The 24463-nt window shown below is 37.1% G+C and overlaps 1 protein-coding gene across 1 annotated transcript in view; it reads right to left on the minus strand.

Annotated features, from left to right (window-relative positions):
- Positions 1-2494: 2494 nt before the first annotated feature.
- The window catches only part of Grd (GABA-gated ion channel), a 142157-nt gene continuing 120188 nt past the window's right edge, over positions 2495-24463 (minus strand). The window contains exons 6-10 of the mRNA XM_017904770.1: positions 9257-9339; positions 6541-6681; positions 4539-4691; positions 3990-4249; positions 2495-3096 (exon numbers count right to left, since the gene is read on the minus strand). Of these exons, the coding sequence (XP_017760259.1) occupies positions 2710-3096; positions 3990-4249; positions 4539-4691; positions 6541-6681; positions 9257-9339 (1024 nt within the window). The 3' untranslated portion in view covers positions 2495-2709. The remainder of the gene's footprint in view (positions 3097-3989; positions 4250-4538; positions 4692-6540; positions 6682-9256; positions 9340-24463) is intronic.

Below are 24463 nucleotides of genomic sequence, written 5' to 3' on the forward strand. Positions count from 1 at the left end.
TAAACGTTCTTCTAACGATTAAAATTTATTCCATACATCTCATCAACGACATTTCATCATTAAATCGAACTGGCTCGTTCTTTTTCTTTGCAATTAACGTAACTGACATTCAAATAAGAATTTAAAACAATTTTCCATACATTTATCCTAAATATTATCGCATCATTTACATTTAAAATTTTACCTTTCACACATATACAGATAGTAAAGGTATTAATTATCTAAAACAGATTAAACGTCCAAGACATCTTAACATTTGTTTTATCGACAATTAGGAAAAAATGTAATTATCTCATTTTTTTATTCTTCACATTTTCGTTTATTCTAACCGAGACGGCTGAATTTTGATATCGTTATGTGAAGAAGATATTAAAGCTAAATCTTTTCTCAAAAAATAGTTGATTAACATGAACACCGTGTTTTCGAGAGAAGGGAATCCTAATTGCTAAAGGTATGCTAACGGTCAAAAGTATGAAACCACAATCTTGATCTGCTGTAACCATTCATGATTGTTAGATGAAGCTCGAATCTATAATAATAATCAGTCGATATTTGCATTAAAAGTAATTAGTGCCATTTAGTGCTATATTGCCTATCTTCTTCTGATATAGCTATATTATCATTTACGTGTCTTTAATAATTAACTTTTGGCCAAATTACTTGTTCCTAGAGCATATGATGTAATTCCTGTGGTATAGGAATAAATTGTTGTTTATCAGTATATTTATATACTATTTAGAATCATTAATTGGCATAGATAAAGTGGGATTTTTTATATTTGTATATTGTAATTTAACGCTTAGAAGATTGGATGTAATTCTTCATAAATATATCTACTCATAAAAATATAAATAAATATATACATATAAAAATAAATGTTTTAAATGGTGAATTTGTTCACTTGTAAAAGAAACATGAATAATAGTATACTAAACAAAAACTATTTTTATTAAATCTTGAATAGGTTTTAAATTACAGAAAGATGTTTTAAAGTTTTAAAGGTGCTTAACATGTTACTATTTTCCAAATCAATTAGATATATTTCTGAACTATTTCTATATTATTTCTACTACTTTTAAAACACAAAAGAAATCTATAGTCCATCTTCTAAGTGTTAAGATATCAATAGCCTAATAAGATAATTTTCATTAAATTATCGTCAAAATTTTAATGAAGAAAATGGTCATTATCTAATTTTCATTTCTCAAGTTATTTTAAATGGTACTTATCATTTTACTTTCTTAGTATACATTATAAACTCATATTTGAAATTTCATTATATATTCATACAATTTCTTGTGAGGTCTTTTGAAAGTGTAATCTCATACTTTTGTCCGCATCGTTCGTTTATAATTGCTCATAAGTTTAATCCCAATGAACGAAAAGTGTGAATTTTAAATAAAATAAATATTCACTCCAATAATAAGTGCAAGTGGGAAACACAATGGTTGAATATTTTAGTCGTAAATTCTTGCAGAATATTTTAAAAGATCAAGAAATTGGTTTTTGATTTTAGTAATCAGATATTACACCGCAATTATTTATGGAGCTATGATAATGGTATGTAATACTAAACATTTAATATATAACAATTTATAATGCAAGGGATAAAGTGAATTCGAATTATTTATAAATACTAATAAAATTGTTACAATAAAAAAGAAAGAAAGATGTAACAAGTTCGTTCGTGTTTGAGCATCATGTATTATTACTCGCCTACAAAATCTATCTAACCACCAATGCACATTTTGTTTTGCCTTATTCTCTACTAAAGATGTGTTAAGTAACTTATTTATCTTTTCATTTTAAACTTTCCCGTTTGCTACTAAGAAGTTGATACAGATTTGTTTTACGTACTTAAAATTACTTAATAGCTTCTCGTGAAAAAGGGTCTCTAAATTTTAATGCAGTTAAGAATTAAATAAGATATATACGTTTCTAGTTTCATCAAATAAGCAACAATGTTACTCCGCAATTTTAAATTAGTTCTAGAAGTGCATTATCATTATTGTCCTGATTTGTAATAGATTTTTTTTCTGGATATTTGAAAACAAACTTTTATTCACCTGTCAAAATTATATTTTATAAATGGATCTCAAGAGAAGCAACTTCGTTTCATAAATTCTCAATTAATTCATGCAAAACCTAAACATTATATGCTACTTATTTATCATTTTCATTTTATATAACGTGTAAGAGAACTGAATTCTCTGAGTTATTCAAGACTCTATCAGCTCCCTTTCTAACATGTTTGTCAACTGTAATCTTAAATTCTTACAACCACATCTGCTGCTAATATTTTAATAACGTTATATCTGTATAGCATATACTATCGTAATGGAAACGAACTTATTACTCAACCCAATAGTACTGTCCCAAGAAGATACACAATCGATCATGTATTCAAAGATACTATTCAACGCGTAGAAATACAAATACAAATACTTTTAACATCAATGATACATCAACCCTTTTTCCACTTTTCATTCAATACGATTAAACTTATAAACGCATATCGATTTATTTGTTCGATATCTCCCACTGTATTCGCAAGCCCTATTTGCGCCGCAAAGAAGTATTCCTTATTGTGCGCGCGATCACTTAAAGTAGTATGGTAGATTGGTCGACCGACATCTTCTCGACGAGCAACCCCGTGGAGAACGTTCGTACACGTGATTTCCCTTTGGTGTCCCGTTTAATGACCTGGTCTCACGTGCCATTCGAGTTCACGTTGTAGTAATTGATGCGCTCGCTTCTCGACAGATACGCATACCAGTAGAACACGTTGATCGCTAGGAAGAACACGGGGAACACGATGCGGCTGGCCCGATCGATTTTCGATACGGAGTTGTATCTTGGCGTTCTCCTGCGTCGTCTTCGACCGGATCCTTTTCTACTCGGAGGGGATTGACGAGGAGGTGGACTACAGGCTACGCAGGACATTTGCCAGTGACCCACTGTAGGATTTCTGCTGGGTTCTGGAATTGCCGACAAGGGTATCACTTCGATCATGCCGTCCTCGTTCATTGTGAAATTCCGACTTGGGTGTCCTCGTGCTGCTAGGTTTCCGGCAGTCCTTTTGTGCGATTGGGATACCTGAAATAAAAGTCCTTTAAGCTGAATAGAATCGCTCGGGGGAAGCGTAGAGACAAATATTTTTTCTGATATTCCTCTGGGTTATGATCCTCCGTTGCTTCGAGGTGATGGATCATTCTTGTGATTTTGCGTGTTAGTTTCATCGGCGGGAGGATGTTTTATAATGCAGGCTGAGGTAAAAATAATTTTTCGTTAGAAAAATGAATAGAAATAAAATAAATAATAAATTTACATTAAGACTTGTAATACGGGTAGAAATATCATATATATAAATAATATCAATTAAAGTGTCACAATGAAAATAATTGGGTGTATATAATTACGTTTTTATTTCAATAAAAATCAATATTAATTTTATCAAAAGCCACTGCATGTTCTCAATAACTGCAAAATTAAAGAGTCTGAAATTAGTCAATTTAATTGATTTGATAGTTACGGAATTTGTGATTGGTCATGAATGTAAATTTACCTTAAATGAAGATATCTCTGTGCGATAACAACCTATGTACAACTTTAGAAATCCAATTATTTATTCGATTGAATTAAACTAACCTTTAGAAATCATTTACATTCCCTTTATATTTCATGTGCTATATTGTTGTATGGAAATTGGAAAATGTACATGTTCTTTCTTTTATGCAAATTAAAGTATCACGAACCAAGTAGTTTATATTGCTCATTTATATGGAACGAAGAATGCGATAATTTGTTAAATTCTTCTGCATCTGTCGAATTGCATCTATCAATTCGAAGAATTTTATTCCTCGTTTTACGAACCAAGCTGACAATACCAAGAGTATTCGTGTTTTCATCGCGCGTTTAAATTCAGCAAGTTTTCATTCGATTGTTTGCATTCGAGGTATAGAACGCGGTATAAAAGGTACAAAAATTACCGGTTCTTTCTTCAATGGCCGCGTATCCGTTTCCTCTTCGTCGCTGGAAGTCTCGCTTTCGCTTAGGTCGGAGCTGAAATAACACTCGCCGGAACCGTACTTGGTGAAATAGTGGACCACGGCGAATTGTATAATGGTGGCGAAAATGAAGGCGAACGAGAGAAAAACGAAGAAGTCCAGGGCAGTGGGGTAAGGAACTTTTGGCAGATCGGTTCGTGCCTCCAATCCCAAAAACGTCATTGTTAGCACGGTTGTAATTCCTTGAAACAGACATAACAATTTTCACTATATTTTATTCTCGATCGATAAATCACCGAAAAGATTTCGAGGTAAAGAAACTTGGAGAAAAATTTCCACTTACTTAATTTTTAATTACTAATGATAAAACATTTTTGCTCGAACATCTTCGCGAATTCACTGAGAGAAAAACTGAGGATAAGATGCTTAGAAACCAGTCGATAGAATTTTTACAAGTTATTGGGATTTATCAAAAATTCTTATATTCTTTATTTGCCGTTGAAACGAAGTACGATCAAAGTACAAACTTACCCAGAGATACACGATCTGCAGTGGCTTCTCGATTTAACCAGAAGGAGACCCAAGATAGGACAACAAGTAAGACACAGGGCCCGTATACTTGTATGAGAAAATTACCCATGTGCCTTTGTAGATGAAAGTATACCAGCAGCATCGAGTACTCCGCTGTAATCGGATAATATAATATATTTTAGTACACCGACGAGTTTATTATTGATCTATTCTACTTAACTTTTAATATCTTCTAACATTCCAACACGGTACCGTTACAGTGTAATTTCTATATGGTATTGTTAGTATGGTATTTATAATCCATCTTTTCTATCCCAAAGAAAACGAAATCGCAAGGATTATATCGATATAAACCAATATCACTGGTGAAAATAACAAAGCAGCAAGTTAACTCAATTTTCCGCAATACTTTTCGTCCAATCCACTCTTACCCTTGGTTTCGTATAATATTTATTTTCCACTCGTTTCAATTTTCATCTCTACTCGAGCTTCGCACGAAATATCAACTGGAATCGGCCGGAATGGAAATCAAACACACCCTGCGATCATTAGATCCGTCGGTTACGCACAGAACCCATCAGCACCCAACGCACCCACTGCTCTCTGTTTGCTCGGATTTTTTCGCTCGACAACGTTTACAAGCCGGAGTAACATTATCGAACTTTGCCCGACACACCTCCCCTTTTGTTTCCTGCATATTATTTCCGGCATCCGAGGCGGTGTTTCGATTTGCCGAGAGCAAACAGAAACGATGATACGCGAATGTTTGCTCCGCGTTCATGGATCCTTTAAAAATTCCAACGATCCATCCGATGCAATCACAGCCACCATGTCGACGCTTGTTTGCGGACTATTAATCGATGCTAATCCAATTAAAAGTCCAAGTCCTTGCGACACGACGTCTTCCCTCTTCTCTCGTTGTCAGCTGATGGAAATACAAGAGGCAGAAGTTCTATGCAGGAGGATGCTGCAATTAGTCGTCGTTTCTCTCGCTGCCAACTTTCAACGTGGAAACCCTGCATCTTTTCTTCATCCTCCAACCCCTGTTTCCCCATCCACAATCTTCTTTTTCTCTTCTTTCTTCTTTCTTCTTCTTCTTCTTCTTCTTCGCGTCGTCGTTTTCTCGCACTACTTCCTGGCCCGCTTCAATCCCTCCGACTACTTCCGGGCTGGTTCATTCGTAGCGTCGATATTCTCGTAGAATCCGTAAGCGTGGCCCGATAAAAGTTTCCAATCGAGTTTCTTTGCTAGTCGTTAAGAGACCATTCCCTCCCCTCGTTTCTCTAATTCGAACGAGCCTTGGTCACCGACATTCTTCCCTATCAACGACTCTTATCGCGCGACACCATTTTCTTTCTTTCGTATTTCCCGCTACATTTCTCTTTTCTCCCTTTTCTTGGCTTTTCTCGATCGGTCTTCCTTGACATCGTTCTCGATGACTTTGAACGGAGTAATTCCTTGTACAGGGATCCTTGTTTGATACATAGGCGTAGGTGTATAAGGGATAAACATACTACGAGTGTAACAGAATTCTTCCAGCTGGGAATGAAATATAAAAACAATGAAATTTAAGAGAACTGATCATTGCTACTGTCCCAGTATCTTTCGAAACATCGGATTTATATCAATTATGTTAACATTTGTCGTATTTTACTCCATTTTATGAAGACTATATATTACACTTTAATCGAAGATTCGATATTTAACGATACCGTTTGAATAATGATTCTCTCTCTAAATATCGATACTATAATCAATACGAATACCCACTATAAGAGGTAGAAGTCCTTCTAAACGTGATAGTAATCGTAACAAATAAATCATAATTAAATTTCGAATAAAGAAGAATAAGATTGTAGGGATTTTAAAAATATATATGAATCAAAATATGAGTTACAGACGATACGATAAGCAACGAGCATGTACGTGAAATAAATTGAGCAGCTTCAGCGAGTTTTTTTGAGCAAAGTCTGGAATAAAGTGGCGAAGAGATTCGACTCACCGTGTGAAAGCGTCGCCGATGCAGAATAATTCGCAGTCGGATTGGCAACTAAATCGAATTGGGATAATTTCATGTCGTCGGCGATTGCTACTTGTCGGTCGCTGTTCCACTTGTAGATCACGTCCCTCTTCGTGTAACCGACTGCAATCAAGAGAATATTTCTTGCTAGCTTGTCGCGAAGGTGCTGTAAAAAAGCGTCGAATTCGTTCGCCGCCAAAGTGTCAGCTTCTTCGACGAAAAGCCTCTCGAGGGATCGGTACGTATATCTCTTACTGGTCTCTCTCTCTCTCTCGTTTCTCCTGCCACACATCCTTGCAGAAGAACCGACAATTACGCGGGGTCACTCAGTTATGGGGGTAAATTCATCTTTTTAATCTCGCGCCTTTGGGACAGGATGTCTGAGAGCTTTTATTGTATTTCCCTGATAATTCGTTTTCCATCTTTTCTAAAGTCAATTATCATCTGTTTCCCATGTAATACTTATTGTTAGTCGTGACTTTGTCGATCCAGTTAGATTATTTCTTTTTTTAATGACATTCATAAAAATTTTATTCATCATGGATATTAAGAGAGAAGAAAGGAGAGACGAGAGAGACCAAGATCTGAAATTGCTAATGAAATTCTGGAGATTCTAAGCTTCTTAATTTAAAGTATAGGGAGGAGATGTTTTTCTTTCCAAATATTGATTTTCGCTAATTTAGGTACTTTAAATTCGCAAACGTACAACTGCCAAATTGTAGTGGACATCTCTGCGTATCCATCGGGAAATTTTCAAGGTTCATTGGACATCCTGCCTTGATCGTGAGTCTGTAATAAAACACGTACATCGTCATGGAAAATGAAAATTTACGAGTAAAATCATACGTAAGATATCAAATCTGTATATACCCAATTTTTCAGAAAACATTACCAAAAATGTTTATACATTCTCACCAAATGCATCCATTAAATCGTGAAAACCTATTTTTCTCAGAAATAAAACTCTTGTAGAAACTCAGATCATTATAGTAGTGAAAAACGTCATAGTAATCATAACAAGTTTTAACCTGTAATAGATAAGACTAGTTGAGGAAGAACTCACGAATCTTTTTAAGCAGCTCCAACCTTCGTCAATACTTCCATCTTTTTCAAATTTCTATTAAAACGCTACCAAACATGATTCAAAAGAATTAATCATAATTATCTTATCCATGTTTCGTCGATGTAACAATCAGAGGGATCTAGGAGCTCTCTGTCTCAAAAACGAAATTTTTCTAAAAACTCGAAACATCGTTCAGTTAAAAGGATCACAGTATTTGAGCTTTAAGCTTTACTTAAAAAGATTCTCGAGCTCATCCTTGTCCAATCCTATTTATTACACTTCCAGCTTCCTCGTAAATTTCTACTAAAACGCTGGCAAACGTGACTCGAAAGGATTCGTGACGATAATCCTACCCATGTCTCATGGAGCCAACAAGCAGAGGACTCAAAGGGGATCCTGTCCATTAGACCTGTCCATCTGTTCGACACGGTCCTAGCCAACGCGTAGGTTACTCTAACACCTGCCATCGGCCATTTTGTTCGTCGTACATGGTGGACATGACAACGGATACACTAGCCCTCAAAATATTCGATTCACGCACGCTGTTTCCCACGTGTTGCTTATAGTATCGCGGTCCGTCGAGCATGGGCTACCTAATTAGCGTGTACAATGCTCACACGGACGAAATCTAGGACCGTGGTATCGGAAAATATTATTTAGCGTCGCTAGAACGGGCGTTTTCGGACGCAACGGACGATGAGGGACGAGCCACGGCTTAGCTATTGTTCTTTTAGCGCGAACGGACAGTTGGCGGCTACGGATTTTCGCGAAATACCAAGCAATACGTGGAATAATCTTCCACTGCTGCATTTCTCTAGCTGTTCCACGGCTCCTATTGCTTTAATCTCTTTGGAGAAGCTTACCAGGTTGCCGCATACGAAACGTTCTATGGAATTCGTACACTGACAGATCGGTATCATCCCTCGAATTTGACACTATCGTCGATCTTTATTAACGCTAAACGTACCGGTATTTTACACACACCTATTCTTACCATAGGGGGCAAATGACCCTTTATGGTATATCAGGTATGCAAAGAATTTTTCTTGGTAAAAAATAAGTTAAAAGAAAAATATAGAAAAATAAGTTAAAGCGAGAAATTAAACAATCAGATAATACGAGAATTTACAGAAAGTCAGATGAGTGAAAGAAATAACAATTTATAAAGTAAATTTTGAAACGGGTTATTTGACCCAGCTTGCTACGTTTAGTGTTAATTGGTGTGACAGAAGAACCGACAATTACGCGGGGTCACTCAGTTATGGGGGTAAATTCATCTTTTTAATCTCGCGCCTTTGGGACAGGATGTCTGAGAGCTTTTATTGTATTTCCCTGATAATTCGTTTTCCATCTTTTCTAAAGTCAATTATCATCTGTTTCCCATGTAATACTTATTGTTAGTCGTGACTTTGTCGATCCAGTTAGATTATTTCTTTTTTTAATGACATTCATAAAAATTTTATTCATCATGGATATTAAGAGAGAAGAAAGGAGAGACGAGAGAGACCAAGATCTGAAATTGCTAATGAAATTCTGGAGATTCTAAGCTTCTTAATTTAAAGTATAGGGAGGAGATGTTTTTCTTTCCAAATATTGATTTTCGCTAATTTAGGTACTTTAAATTCGCAAACGTACAACTGCCAAATTGTAGTGGACATCTCTGCGTATCCATCGGGAAATTTTCAAGGTTCATTGGACATCCTGCCTTGATCGTGAGTCTGTAATAAAACACGTACATCGTCATGGAAAATGAAAATTTACGAGTAAAATCATACGTAAGATATCAAATCTGTATATACCCAATTTTTCAGAAAACATTACCAAAAATGTTTATACATTCTCACCAAATGCATCCATTAAATCGTGAAAACCTATTTTTCTCAGAAATAAAACTCTTGTAGAAACTCAGATCATTATAGTAGTGAAAAACGTCATAGTAATCATAACAAGTTTTAACCTGTAATAGATAAGACTAGTTGAGGAAGAACTCACGAATCTTTTTAAGCAGCTCCAACCTTCGTCAATACTTCCATCTTTTTCAAATTTCTATTAAAACGCTACCAAACATGATTCAAAAGAATTAATCATAATTATCTTATCCATGTTTCGTCGATGTAACAATCAGAGGGATCTAGGAGCTCTCTGTCTCAAAAACGAAATTTTTCTAAAAACTCGAAACATCGTTCAGTTAAAAGGATCACAGTATTTGAGCTTTAAGCTTTACTTAAAAAGATTCTCGAGCTCATCCTTGTCCAATCCTATTTATTACACTTCCAGCTTCCTCGTAAATTTCTACTAAAACGCTGGCAAACGTGACTCGAAAGGATTCGTGACGATAATCCTACCCATGTCTCATGGAGCCAACAAGCAGAGGACTCAAAGGGGATCCTGTCCATTAGACCTGTCCATCTGTTCGACACGGTCCTAGCCAACGCGTAGGTTACTCTAACACCTGCCATCGGCCATTTTGTTCGTCGTACATGGTGGACATGACAACGGATACACTAGCCCTCAAAATATTCGATTCACGCACGCTGTTTCCCACGTGTTGCTTATAGTATCGCGGTCCGTCGAGCATGGGCTACCTAATTAGCGTGTACAATGCTCACACGGACGAAATCTAGGACCGTGGTATCGGAAAATATTATTTAGCGTCGCTAGAACGGGCGTTTTCGGACGCAACGGACGATGAGGGACGAGCCACGGCTTAGCTATTGTTCTTTTAGCGCGAACGGACAGTTGGCGGCTACGGATTTTCGCGAAATACCAAGCAATACGTGGAATAATCTTCCACTGCTGCATTTCTCTAGCTGTTCCACGGCTCCTATTGCTTTAATCTCTTTGGAGAAGCTTACCAGGTTGCCGCATACGAAACGTTCTATGGAATTCGTACACTGACAGATCGGTATCATCCCTCGAATTTGACACTATCGTCGATCTTTATTAACGCTAAACGTACCGGTATTTTACACACACCTATTCTTACCATAGGGGGCAAATGACCCTTTATGGTATATCAGGTATGCAAAGAATTTTTCTTGGTAAAAAATAAGTTAAAAGAAAAATATAGAAAAATAAGTTAAAGCGAGAAATTAAACAATCAGATAATACGAGAATTTACAGAAAGTCAGATGAGTGAAAGAAATAACAATTTATAAAGTAAATTTTGAAACGGGTTATTTGACCCAGCTTGCTACGTTTAGTGTTAATTGGTGTGACGATCTTATAGTTTAGACATTATTTTGCAGGATGTAAGAAGGTTTGACGTTCCCACGAATGACTATAGTCCATCCAAACAGACGGGGTACCAGTGTTCACATTAACACCTGATCAGTTAAGTGGTGTTAGGGTAGGTTAGGTCTTCTTTCGAACGAAAGAAGATTCTATTCGAAGTTTCGCGTTATTATTGTGATATCTCAATGAACCAAGTACCTATATCGACATATGTATTTCTGTCAAATTAAATTACGACACGAAAGCACAAGTCTTACGTCGAAATTAAGATGGATCGAAGAGGAACGTCAAGAACAGACGGACACAAGGCCACAAAGGGTCGAAGAAACTTCTAACGAGATAACTTCTGACGAAATTAAAAGAACTCTCAGAGAAATGTCTAATATTACGGATATTCTGTACCGATAATCGGAGCATTCTTCTGGATTTCCTACGCGAATTTAAACTTGGAAAAATCGTAGTCTCGAAAAACGTTGCGAAAGAAGCGAATGGACGCTGCCCGTTGCAGTTTTTAACGAGTGTAATCTGCCATCGGGAACGATTTGCAAGCGTCCTCTATCTCACAGACTCGCGAAAATTCGCGCACGTTCGTGCCTAAGGGAAGATATCGAGGATAGTTCGGGAATCAGCTCGACCAGTTTGACCGAGTTATCGTGCCAGGCATCGAGTAAGTTAGCCTACGAAATACGAGACGATCCGTGACTAATCGGATCCATCATCCTGGCATTCTCGATCGGTCAATTTGTAGCCAGGATGTGTTACATTTACCAGCGGCCGTGCCGTGGCCTGGATTAACTTCCGAATACGCTGAACGAGCCGTTTTCACAGTAGAATTCGGATTACTTCGAAGTTTCCTGCATCTGCAGAGATTTAGCGAGGCATCCTCTGAGAAAGCGCTCTCACCAATTTCACGAGTCGTTCTCGCCTGAAGACATGACAAGGCAGATTGACTTTTCGATTTAAATGTCTTTGCTTTACCACTCCTCGAGTTAATTTCTGCATCGCTGTGTATGAAATTAATTTCTTAGAGTTAGAGTCGATGATTTGGGAGGAAGAGTAGCGGAATTCGAAGGCTATTAAGAGCTTTGCTGAGAATAATTATATTTTTCTTGAGATTGGAAAATTATGAGATAAGATACGAAAATTCTAGCAAATAGAATACGAAAGATCTGTAAAGGATCTTTAGATCAAAGTATTAAATCAGTGTTATTGTAGAGTTTGCCTTTAAATTTTGAGATGATGAACACTAGGATCCTAATTCTCTCAGTCATGGAACTTAAACCTCATATCTTATTAATAAACTTTGAATTTGCGAGATCATGTATCTTATTTTTGAAATTCACGATCTAGTACCCAGAGACAAGGTTTCATTGACTGTTCTGGGACCTTGGTTAATCGTCCCTAGGGATTTGTAGTTTGCTACCACGTCTAGGAATATAGATCACTGCGGTCGACGAATGAGTCGTAGTTGCAAATTTTTGGGTTTATAAAGTTCGAAATGGTCGACGGTTCGACGGAGGTTTCACAAACCTGGGCTGCTGCAGATTATGATCGCATAATTCCAAGTTTGTTGGGTGCAACGTAGTCGTGCTAGGAGTACAGCATTAGGGTATCTCTGGCGTCGACCTCGACCACTAGTTAGATAGATAGACCGGAGATGATAAAGCATATGTCCCGAGTTCTAATTAGAATTCTGGCAATGCACGCGTGTATTAAATTTAATTACTGTAAATATACGCCGAGAAACGATATAAACAAGCCAAAGTGTTGACAGTCTCTTCGAAGAGTTGGAATTGTATCGAGATTCCTATTATTTCACTCGACGTTTAATTGAAATGATTAACCAGGTACATCATGCAAAATGCTCCACTTTGCAATGTGATTTACACGTAGTCAGTTATATACATACATACTATACACACATACAATAGTAGTACAGGAATACTGTTTTTGGCAGATATAGAGGATAAGAGATGTTATTTTATTCTAAAATATATGTTTATTACGAGCTAAATGATATTAGGAGTAAAGTATAAACTAAAAAATTAGACTAGGAATTGATCTATGAGTGTCACGTACTTTGACTGTGCACATTAAAATCCACCTAAGACTACCTCTGACCTAAACTCTGCCAAAAACTTCCTACAAAGCTGCCTAAAGACTGTCCTTGCACTCCTATTTAAACCTAACAGTCTCGTTCATACAATCCTTGCACGTGGATGGTCCAAGTGTTCCCATGAACTCACTTTTGAACCATAAAAATATCCTAGAGTAGTACGAAGAATACGTCGTAACCTAAATGTCAAAGTACAATAAACTGATCGTGGTACCTGTTATTCGGAATAAATAATTTGTCTGCGTCTCCAAGTTTTCTTCTTCATTCCTAGTGTCAAATATGTAACCTAAATGTCAAAGTACAATAAACTGATCGTGGTACCTGTTATTCTGAATAAATAATCTGTCTACGTCTGCCAAGTTTTCTTCTTCAGTGTCAAAATTTGCAACTAATTTGTGGTTGCAATTAAATCAGGGATAAACATTGATTAAACGTGTTCCAATTTCTTTCTGTTCCATTTTATTGTTCGAGATGTTTCTCACGTATCGAGTTTTAGTCTTGCTACCTTTAGCTGCAATTTCGATCCAGGATTGAGCACGTTCAACTGAGGATAGGTCTCGAGCAATTTGCTTTCGACGATTTTCCACTGTAATTTCGTTGTTTTCTAAGTGTCCTTTATAGGACCAATCATCGCTGTGACTCTGATCGATCGATCTTCTTCCAGACAATCGACCATTCGATACCATGCTCTCGACGAGAAGCTTAATCCACGATTGCTGTCAACAGTTCCATGGCACTACGATTCTCTTGTTTTTCGGGACTTAAAGAAAGATAAAATAAAATACGACAAACATTTTACCCGAAAAAACATTTACGTTCATTCGAATAATATTAAAAACGATTTATATCGGCACATTCAATGGCAGGAAAATTTCCTTTCATTTTCTCCTTATTTTTCCTATTCATTATTCACAGTCAATCCTGTTCAGTAAAAATCAAAACTTGCTGCAAGAATTACAAATTTTGAAATCGTTCGTCTTGCAAAATGTTTGCAATTACAAAATCGAATTTTAAAATTGTTGGCTTCGTTTCTATTATTTTTTTCTCTCTCTTCAATTACGATTTTCGTTGACACGTCACATTTTCTTGTTCTTGATCGGCCACAGGGTCGTTACTGCCACCGAATTCGTTTGAAAAGTTGGCACGATGATTCTGGACGTTGCAAACGTATCTGGTGACGTCTGAAGGCGTGTTAAACGTCGTTTACAACGGCGAACCTTCGCCTTAATTGCCAGGCCGGAAGCAGGAAACGTTTCCGAAGTTGAAAAGGGCTCGTTGGTACATCAAACGCAAGGGGAAAGACTTGTTCATCGGCGTGCGAGGAAAGAGGAAACGCCATCTTCTTTTTCGCGCCGTTCTCCAAAGCTTTTTCACGTCCTCCGCATTTTCGTCGCTCGAAACGCGCGTTTCCGTCACTGGGATAGGAATGTACTCGATTATTTGCATTTCTCCTTTGATCATTGATGGTGTCAGTCGCGATTACGCGTGATGTTTGCGGGCCAGTGAAATAGAATGACACGCGGCTTCAGAAACGCGAAAATGGCGAAGTGCAGAGAAAATTTGAATTTGAATTTACCTTCAAATTTGAAATTCCTTTGCGTAGATGCAGTCTCCTCAGTCTCGTGTTCAAAAATTTTCAATATACTCGTGAAGATCGGTATAGTAATTAAATTAAAATTGCGGAGAGAAATTTTCTGGTTACTTAGACCTTTTTTTGGAATATTCTGAAATTTGTTCAGCGTGTATAATAAAATTACAGTGATTAATAGTGGCTATCCATTATGGTATCGTGTGCATAAAAATTTCGTGTATAGATGTACGAAAAATAATTATTCATGAATTATTCTGATCGCTCGACCTCTTCGAGTTTCACTATGGTATTAAATGAAACAATTCCCACGATTTCATCTTTGAGATGGAGGAATCTTCTCGATTTTTGTGTGTTTTGATCACCCTAAATGCATCGACAGTTCCAAACTGATTAAATTTATGTCGTGTAACCTTCATCCTTCCAACGAATGCCCAATTTATTATTTAGAGAATAAAAGCACGCTTCTCCATATTCTCCAACACCATAAACGAAGCATACAATACCATCAACTAATCCAGGGAACGCTGTGAAAAGGAAAAGTAAAGAGAAGCAAGGGAAGGTGGAATTTGTCGTGGAACAAGTATAAAGAAATTACGTTCGAGCGACAGGGTGGAATCGCTAGGACGGTTTGCGTTGAACGGATTCAATATTTAACAGGGAATCCTCTTTCCAATAATGGCGGGTCCTTTGTATCGTCGGAGACGCGCGATACGCGGGGAAAATAATTTTCATTGTTCATCAGGTCGAATGGATTTCATTGTGGACCGCGTGCGGCCCTCGAGAGTCGGCTGGCGTTTGAATCGCGGCCGCAACACGTCCGGGAATACTCGTTTACGCGTTGCGAGTGTCGAGAGGATGGGGTTGGAAAAAAAAAATCCAGGGACCAGGAACCACTGGATCGGAAATTGCATATCGGCGAACGAATCTCCCCGCCTTTTTGCCGCGACTGTCAATTTTCGACGCGTTTTCTGCCCACGGCCAGCTTTCGCACGCCCACGGGTTCACCCCGTCGATAATTTTACCCGTTTAGCGAATTTTCTATTCGTGCCGCGTTTAAATTCTACCCCGCCGATTCGACAAGTCTTATTCGTCACCCTTTCTCGTTGACTTATCACGAATTCGATTCTCGCTCCCTGAGAAATTCCTCTCCGCGAATAAGCGAATTTTCGTCGCTACAGGGGTACATTATAAAAATTGCCGCTTATTTGCATGCATTCCTCTGGGTCTCTGGGTCGGTCTTGGGTGTACGTTTTGCGGGAGTCTTCTGATTTGAAATTCACGGGTTTATATAGAAAGTGATACCTATTCGATTTCCTACTTTTCGGTTTTTAGGTAATGGGGAATTGTACAATAGTAGCTGGAAGGTTGACTCACGTCATCGTGGAATCGATCCTGTCAATGGTTTATTTATTGTTTTTATTAAAACAAATTTAATAAATTTTCTTTTTCTTAGAAAATTGACGCATTATAGACTAGAATAAACTAGGATGCTAATTACATTTTTATTTTATCTTTATTTTTATATATTTATATTTTTTATATTTTTATATTATTTATATTATTTTTATAGAAATGTATCATTAACGGAAATGAATAATTTAATTCGTAATTTACAGATTGCCATATTTTTATGCTTGATCTTTATTGAGTTATTAAAATACACAAGCTTCGTTTCTGATATGAACTCTTTAATTGTATTTTATTGTTTTTATAAAAAGAAATTTAATAAATTTTCTTTTTCTTAGAAAATTGACGCATTATAGACTAGGATGTTAATTATATTTTTATTTTATTTTAGTTTAGTAGAAATGTATCATTAAAGGAAATGAATAATTTAATTTGTAATTTAAAAATTGACATATTTCATGCTTGGTATTTATCGAGTTATTAAAATACCCAAGATTCGTTTCTGATATGAACTCCTTAATTATATTTGACGTGTTTTAATTTATTTTTAATTTGTTTTTTAGAAAGGTTTTTTATTTTGTTTTATAATATTATTCTCAATATTTTTACATAGATATCAATTTTTTGAAATTTCAAAATGGTAATTGACCAAATGTTTTAAATTCTCCAAATTTTATGGAAGCTTTTATTTAATGGAGCCTTTATAAAGATGGTGATAGTATGAAGGTAATGGTGGTGATGTAATGGCGATGGTAATGATACTGTATCTTTTATAACGTGAAAATTATGTTTCCCAGTTTTCACGACGGAGAAATGAAATATTCAAATTTTCATAATGAGACGATTAAATTTGCGTTTAATTTCGCACTTGTTAGGCAAATTACACGCGTTATATTTAAAAAGTCACGCTATATGGATAATTGGCAACGCGCGATCGTTTGTCAATGTTACAAGCATATTATAGGAAACAGAGCAAAAAGACGTGGAATTAAAAATGCTGGCTGCATTCCAAATGAGCATGCCACAAATTGAAACAAACCACGGGTTCGAACGTGTATTGGGAATTCTTGTAATTTAGTGCCGGATTTAATACTTTCTAATGGTCTCGTCGACGCTTCTAATGTTCTAGAATAATTAACAAATGTTAATTAAGCGATACCGCTGTACTATTAATTAAAACGATTAGTTACGTTGCGATTTCAGAAGGGAAAATATCGATTCGATTATTTCAAATTGAGGCTCCATCTGTTCATCAGTGTCATATATTAAAAGAAATTTATGACATGTTATTCAAATAAAACCTTGTGACTTATATTTTCTAAAATAATTATCTATAATCACGTACGTAGATTTATTTTCCATCTTAAGTATTTAATATTAATTCTTTTGAAATTTTAATGTAGTTTCCTATTATACTAATAATTTACTTAATATGTAAATAGATTGAAATTCAATCAGAGTTTAATATATCACGTATCATTAATCTTTTAATAATTATATCTCTATTAACCCTTTAACACTCAACGATCTTTTAGCTAAAGAAGAAGAGGGGTTCAAAGATTTTCTGCTACAAGGCTAACGATATTTCTTTGAGCAGTAAATAAGAAATCGTATAATAATTAACACGTAGAATTATTTGATTTCGATATTTCGCACACTGTTATATTATCTTAAATTTGACATTAATTAATACCTATCTCGAAATTTTATCAAATGGCGAGTGAAAGAAGCCTCTCGAGTGCAAAGAGTTAATATAGTTTCAATCCTATGTAAAATTTCTTTTATCCCAGGTTAACCCAATTTTACTTTATCCACTGTATTTATATAGAACCATGTGTACTCCTATTCTTTAAAACATTAATTTTTCTGTGATTCTGATCATGATACAGCATCATTCATGCACATTCAGCATCATGATCATGCATTATATCCGTAAAATAAAAATTCAGGAATTATTTACCGATTTTCGTAAAACAATTTCATATGACAGGAATATCGTAAAAATTCCTTTGATAAAATTTTGTTATCATCTTCCAAATGCACCTATCCAATGCGTTCTATGTTTCATTTAATCCTAAGCTAACACAAGGCAGATTTACATTTATGCGAATTCGAGCTCCTCATTTTTATCAAGTGGCCACGTATTATTTGCCCGGATATCGCATCAAGCTAATTCAAAATCTAATGGGATTAACGTCCATCTCCTCAGTCACAAATCAACTCATATTAGTGAACGAGACAAGCACGTACAAGGATGAAGTGGAGAGCCGGGCATCTGCCCAACCCAGCGGGTATATCAGCCGCATCGTTTGAAATTGAATCCGACCGCGGATCGTCGTCCATGCATGGAAGCTTGTAATTAATCGCGAAATCTTAACGCGGATATTGCGAATAAATTTTCGTCACTGTCCGGAAAAAAGGCAGGCAAAGAATCGACCAAAGCGTAACGAAAAAAAATAGGGGAAAAAGGAAGAAAAATGCAGAAAACGAAAAAGAAAAATTTTCAGTGCCTGGTCGTAACCTGGACACGTGAAATTCGTTTTAAATTTCGGTCATAAATTGTCAGGATATCTATTTTATATTGGCAAGCATATCGTTGATCTTCAATTGGATTTTGATCCGAATGAGATACAAAATCCTTGGACGAGGATGTTTCACATTTTTATTTTGATGTTTCAATCGTGTTTGGATAATGCAAATAGAAATTTGCCTACAGCTGTTTGAACTTTAGATGTAAATTATTTTCACCAGGAGGATACATTTCATTTGATGGCAAACACAATTTTATAAATCGTTTGAAATTCACGAATGTTTCCCATTTATTGTTTACAAAAGTAACCACCTGTGCAATTATTATTTTAATTATTATCTTGATCACTCCTGCATGTTCATATTCCTAGGAACCGAGCCAATAAACTGTAACAATTGTGGTAGTGGTTGTCATAGAATGTGTGGTATGAGTGTGAGGAATGTTTATGTGGAAGAATGTGTGTGTGACGAGTATGACAGAGAGTCGCGAAAAAACAATCAGTAGGTAAATGACAGTCATTACAAATAGACGTTTGTTAGTGGTGGATGAAATTTAATAACAACAAGAATAATTCTTTATTTAATTAGAAAGATTATAAAACACAAATATAACGTTTAAATATAATTAATTTCTCACAATTACTCTATCACAGGACTTCTCACTATTTTAACTCAATTGCAACTAACGTATCCCAAATCACTCTTTTTTCTTCTTTCTTCTTCATACATTACATTGACATACACAATTTACACACACCTCAATCATTACACGCATGCTCATTTATCATAATAACCTGATTCATTACATATTGGAACCCCATGCATACTTGTTCCATTCATCCCAACATCTATATACTTAAAAATCTATGTAACCACTGCCACAACGTTGTGTGTGAGAGAGTCCTCCAGAGATTATATCGCAATTAGAAGCGAATATATTTTACGAGATTTAGTTATAATTTATGTTGTGCTGTTATTGCGTTCAATAAATATTCTTATTAATTTATCCATTTACTCACAACAATAACAAATGGACGAGATTTATCAATTTAACTGTCTACACAAACTTTCCACTTCACGCCCCAATCAAACTTTCTAATTAAGAAACGATCGAGTGAACAGATTAATCGATATTTCCTTAAGCCTCTCCACACACCCAAACCATATTTTACATCTTCCACTCAACACCAACACCAGCCGCCCATTAAAATCAACTGAACCATCAGTCCAGTGTCCACAGCAGTGATCCATACGCAAACATCTTCGTTCTACCTATGTACATTCCCCTTCAATCTCCCATTTAAAATTCAACAACGCCCCAGACCTCTGCGTGGCTTCCATCGGAAAAACCAGCCTCGACTAGAGAGCCGTGAAAATTGGCCAAACTCGATACCGTCCTAACAAGGCGAACAGAGTTAACAAACTATAAAGACCAACAGCTCGAAAGAGCTGTAAAAAGTCGGAAAATCGCACGCTGCGTGTTCGAATTGCTCGTTTTCTTCCGAGCCGGTTGCAGTTCGGTTTAATTCGAATTCCTCCTAGTGTTCGGGACGCAACAAACGATATGAGAAAATTTATTAAATATACCGCGTAATACACACAGGGTGGACCTCGATGATCTTCGATTATTTAGTTATTAGAGAAAGAATAAAAAGTGATAGAAATTTTGGCAAGTGAATTGTTATTAAAGAGAGAAAAAGTCAACCGAAGTGGTCAGTGTACCCTGTGCATATATTATTAATCTTTAATGAATTAGGATGGGATATTTCTAGGGTTCCAAAGTGAGATTTCCAAAATGACAATACTTGGGACAACACTCCTAGATGAGGGATAATAAACAACATGTGGAAGTGACCAACAAGTGACCACACAGAAGGATTGTATGGACGAGACTATTAGCTTTAAATAAGGGTGCAAGGACAGTTTTAGAAAATTCTTTAACAGGGTTTTGAGAGAGTCGATCAATGGCCTATAATAACTGTAAGGTCGTTTTTGGGTGGATTGACTTAAGATAGCATCGTTAACTTCTTAATAGAATAAAATAAGCTTGTAAATAGAATGATTAGGTAGGCTAGGTACTTCAACCACTCTAGACGCATCCCTAAATTGTCACTCGACTCTATCATAAGCATTCTTTGCTTATCGTCGTATTGCAACAGAGGTTAAAGGCTTTATTTCAGAAATACTCGAGATAGCACATCCGACAGGGTACATCTGCTCTATAGAACTGACCCAGGATTTTTGGGTTTTCTTCCACAGTGGGAAAACTCTTCCAATACATGTAGCCTCTTTCAGGCACGTCATCAATTTTCTACGTCTACTCCAACAGTATAATATCACATGGAAGCTGATGCGAGGAGTATAATTTAAACGAATATACCCAAAAATTAGGATTCACGTAGCAGTTGTTGTGGATTTGGTTTTATTGGTGCGAATGCAAGTGTGTGAGGTCGAGTAGTGACACGAATATAGATATGTATGTTTTTAGAAGTACGAATGGAAGATCTAGAATGCGTGGTGTTGTGCAGTTGCTATGAATGAGAGTCAATACGTTATAAGGAAGTTCAGCTTGTTATAAGAAGCGTGAGAGTGAACAATTAGGATGTAAGACGTGTGTAAATTATAATTTTATAATAAATATACGGTTGTCATACAACAAACTCACAGTTGCTTCAATTAAAAGTTGCTTATAATCAGAACCGTTTCGATAAGGACTTCCATATAGCCGTTCGAAGTTATACCTTAGTTACCTTCGGAACCTTTTGGACCTCTGGCCATAGGCAAGCGTGGAGAACGCATTAGGCTAAGCCTCGAACGCGGCAAGGAGAGATGATATTGGGAACTGTCTGTTGGCACGAGAATTCCAGCCAGTTGCACGCATGGACGAACGGAATCGCTGCAGCAACCAGGCATTTTGAGATCCCCGATTCCGTCCAAGAGGATATAAATCATCTCGAGCGTGAAGTGTACACACGCTGCCGAGTTAGGGTGCTCTTCACATTTGCCAGCCTCCTTCCGGTTACCTCGAAGGTTTCGTCTTACCCTCTGACGCGGTATTTGCGAGCTTGATTCCCGGTTCAAAGGCAAACGCGACCCTCTTCGCTTTTCTCTCTTCCACCTCCGCCTTTTTTCTCTCCCTTCGCTGCAAACGCGCCGGGAATTATCTCGTTTACCCCGCTGCTGTGCGTTTTTAATTCATTTTTAAACCGATTCCGACCACCACGCGAATTTTTCCCGGTTAATTTTGGTAATGTCCTCGTGGACGCGAAGCGAGGTTAGGGGGGCACGGGGTGATCCGCGCTTCTCTGTTGCGCGTCCACGTACCAAGCGATTAAAGGGAGACAGAGCGTGCTGGTACAGGTGAAAAATCGTCGTGGTCCTTTTGTTCAGTATGATACATCGTGTTTCCTTTTTCCAAAACAGCGCCGCGATGCGAGTTATTACGTTCGAGGGGATTCGCAGCGTGTTTAAGGATAAACGCGTTCGTAATCGTGGCAAAAACGGGAATAAATGGGTAGACGAGATGGATGTAGGTTGAGCAAATGGGATATCAGCTTTGCTGCACGATAATTATATTTGTCGGGGACGATTATGAATTTTCACGAGCTGAACGAGAAATTTTGCCAAGCTTTTCTCCTACGAGTGGCTGACGTAGGGGGATGGACGAAATGGGTATAGATTAAACGAACAAGCTGCCAATTTTGCTGAGTGATGATTTTATTTATCGAAGATGATCATGCAGGAATTCTATGGGGTCACAAAGCCTTGCCAAGTTCCTTCTAAGGGCGATTTATCTTGCACAGATTTTTAACTCTTCCAGGACCTAGGCTATTTTTTGACTGATCAAATAGATTCGGAATTTAGGTAAAAATTATGTAGACAATCAAAACAAAGTTTCATACAATATTTTCCTATGTTCTTCATTCCTCGATTTTTATTAACTTTGGGACGAACGCAAGATAATCGTATCAGCTAATCACCGAGGCAGAATACACATGGAAATTATTCGAACAAAATAGGCGCTGACAAAATATGTTTCAAAGTAACTAAACACAGTCAAAGTTCGAATCGATAAAACGTTTCATACGCGCGAGCCTAACACACGGCACTATTAATTCCTATCGGCTGCATACGCTGTGTGCAGGAAAATCCGCTCTACTTCATAAATTCCAATGTTGAAACCTCTTCAAGCCCCGAATAAACCAACCTTTCTTCATGTCAAATAGTTCAGGCTCAAACAGACGAGTGTCTTAAACGAGCGGAACAAAACCGAGGGGTAAACACCAGCCGTTTTATCCGGCCAGAAAAATTCATGGAATACAAGAAACTTCAAGCCGAGTGGTTCGTGGCCTAGCAAGAGGACAGGGAGAAAAGGAGAAACACACGGGGACAGAGAGGAAAAGAATGGAAGCTAAAAAAGAGCTTTGTTAGTCTGCGTTTATTATGACGTATCCTTTAGCAGCATTCACGTTGGGCCGTCTCGTTTGCATGAAAATAACGAACCCCGATTAGCATACAGACGCGACGAAGCCCTAAAACTACTTCGGCCAGTGGATCACGTGCGTCGTCTTCTTCTTCGTACCACGTAGGCAGAATCTAAAATCATGGATTTCCCGGACGAGGAATCCCCGTGGTCGCGGAAGATCACGAAGAGCACGAGGCAAGATTATCCATGACGGATAGCGGCGCGGTTTAGGTCTGTTCCGTCTGGAAATGAGCGGATGCTGGCCCACCGAGGGGAACATCCGGATACTTAGTCGACCATCCGTGAAATCGTGCAGCGATTCTGCGACGAGATCGCGAAGGAACATGCATGGGGTTCAAAAATCGTGGGGATGTTGGAGATTTCACTCGGAGGGTTCAGACTCTACTGAGTAATATCGATGGAGGTGGTACTTGACCTCTGACAGCGTCTTAATAATCTTCTTAATTTGAAAAATGAATATTCGAGAAAGAGATAATACAGGCCTATATAATTTTCCGGGAAGTGTAGGTTTTTATTTCGTGCAAATTTCTGGAATTTATGGGTCCATATATCGTTCCCAAGAATTTCGTGACAGGGATGTTGGAGATTTCACTCGGAGGGTTCAGACTCTACTGAGGAATATCGATGGAGGTGATACTTGACCTCTGATAATGTCTTAATAATTTTTTAAATTTTACAAATGAATATTCGAGAAAGAGATAATATAAGCCTATATAATTTGCTAGGAAGTATAGGTTTTTATTTCGTGAAAATTTCCAGAATTTATGGGTCCTTTGTCGTTCCCTGCGATTTCGTGACAGGGACGTGCTCGAGGTTTAAAGATCTTCATGCTGTGGGAGATCTTGCTATGGTAATTTGAATATTAGTCTCTGGCAGCAGGAGTATCTTTACAGTTGACTTAATTTGAAAAATAAATATTAGAAAGAAATAACAGAGTCCAATGTAATCTTTTTCGTATGCAGATCTATATCTTCTGGTAATTAGCGGAAATTACACCTCATCTATAGTGAGAAATAAAATTCCTTTTTCTTTTTTATAATTTTGTATTATAGCATCGTATCTTAATTACTGTATATTTTCTTCTTTGATTAGTAACGAAGTACTTAATTTCGTGTACAGATGCATAGAGTATAGTTGTGTAGATTCTTGATTCTTGAAAAATTTCAGCGAGTTTTCATTAGTGGTTTCCTATTCCGTTGGAAAATCTGATCCCTCAGCTCAGTGAATTCCTAGATTCTCACACGCTATTATATCTCACCAAGCGTTAAAATCACAAATTTCCAGAATTCCACGAAACATTTTCTTTCGTTCTGGCGTTCTGAACTCAACGTAAGAAGTTAATCTCGAATTTTCATTTATATTACACAAACGTTAATTTAAATGGAAATGCGTGACATCGTGGTGATGCATACCAAACAAAGCCAAGCTCCTTAAATTTCTCTTATCGATGAGAAACTTGACCCAAAGCTCTTCCAGTTT

This window comes from Eufriesea mexicana, unplaced genomic scaffold (assembly GCF_001483705.2).
Source record: "Eufriesea mexicana isolate 0111107269 unplaced genomic scaffold, ASM148370v2 scaffold3255, whole genome shotgun sequence".
NCBI lineage: Eukaryota > Metazoa > Arthropoda > Insecta > Hymenoptera > Apidae > Eufriesea > Eufriesea mexicana.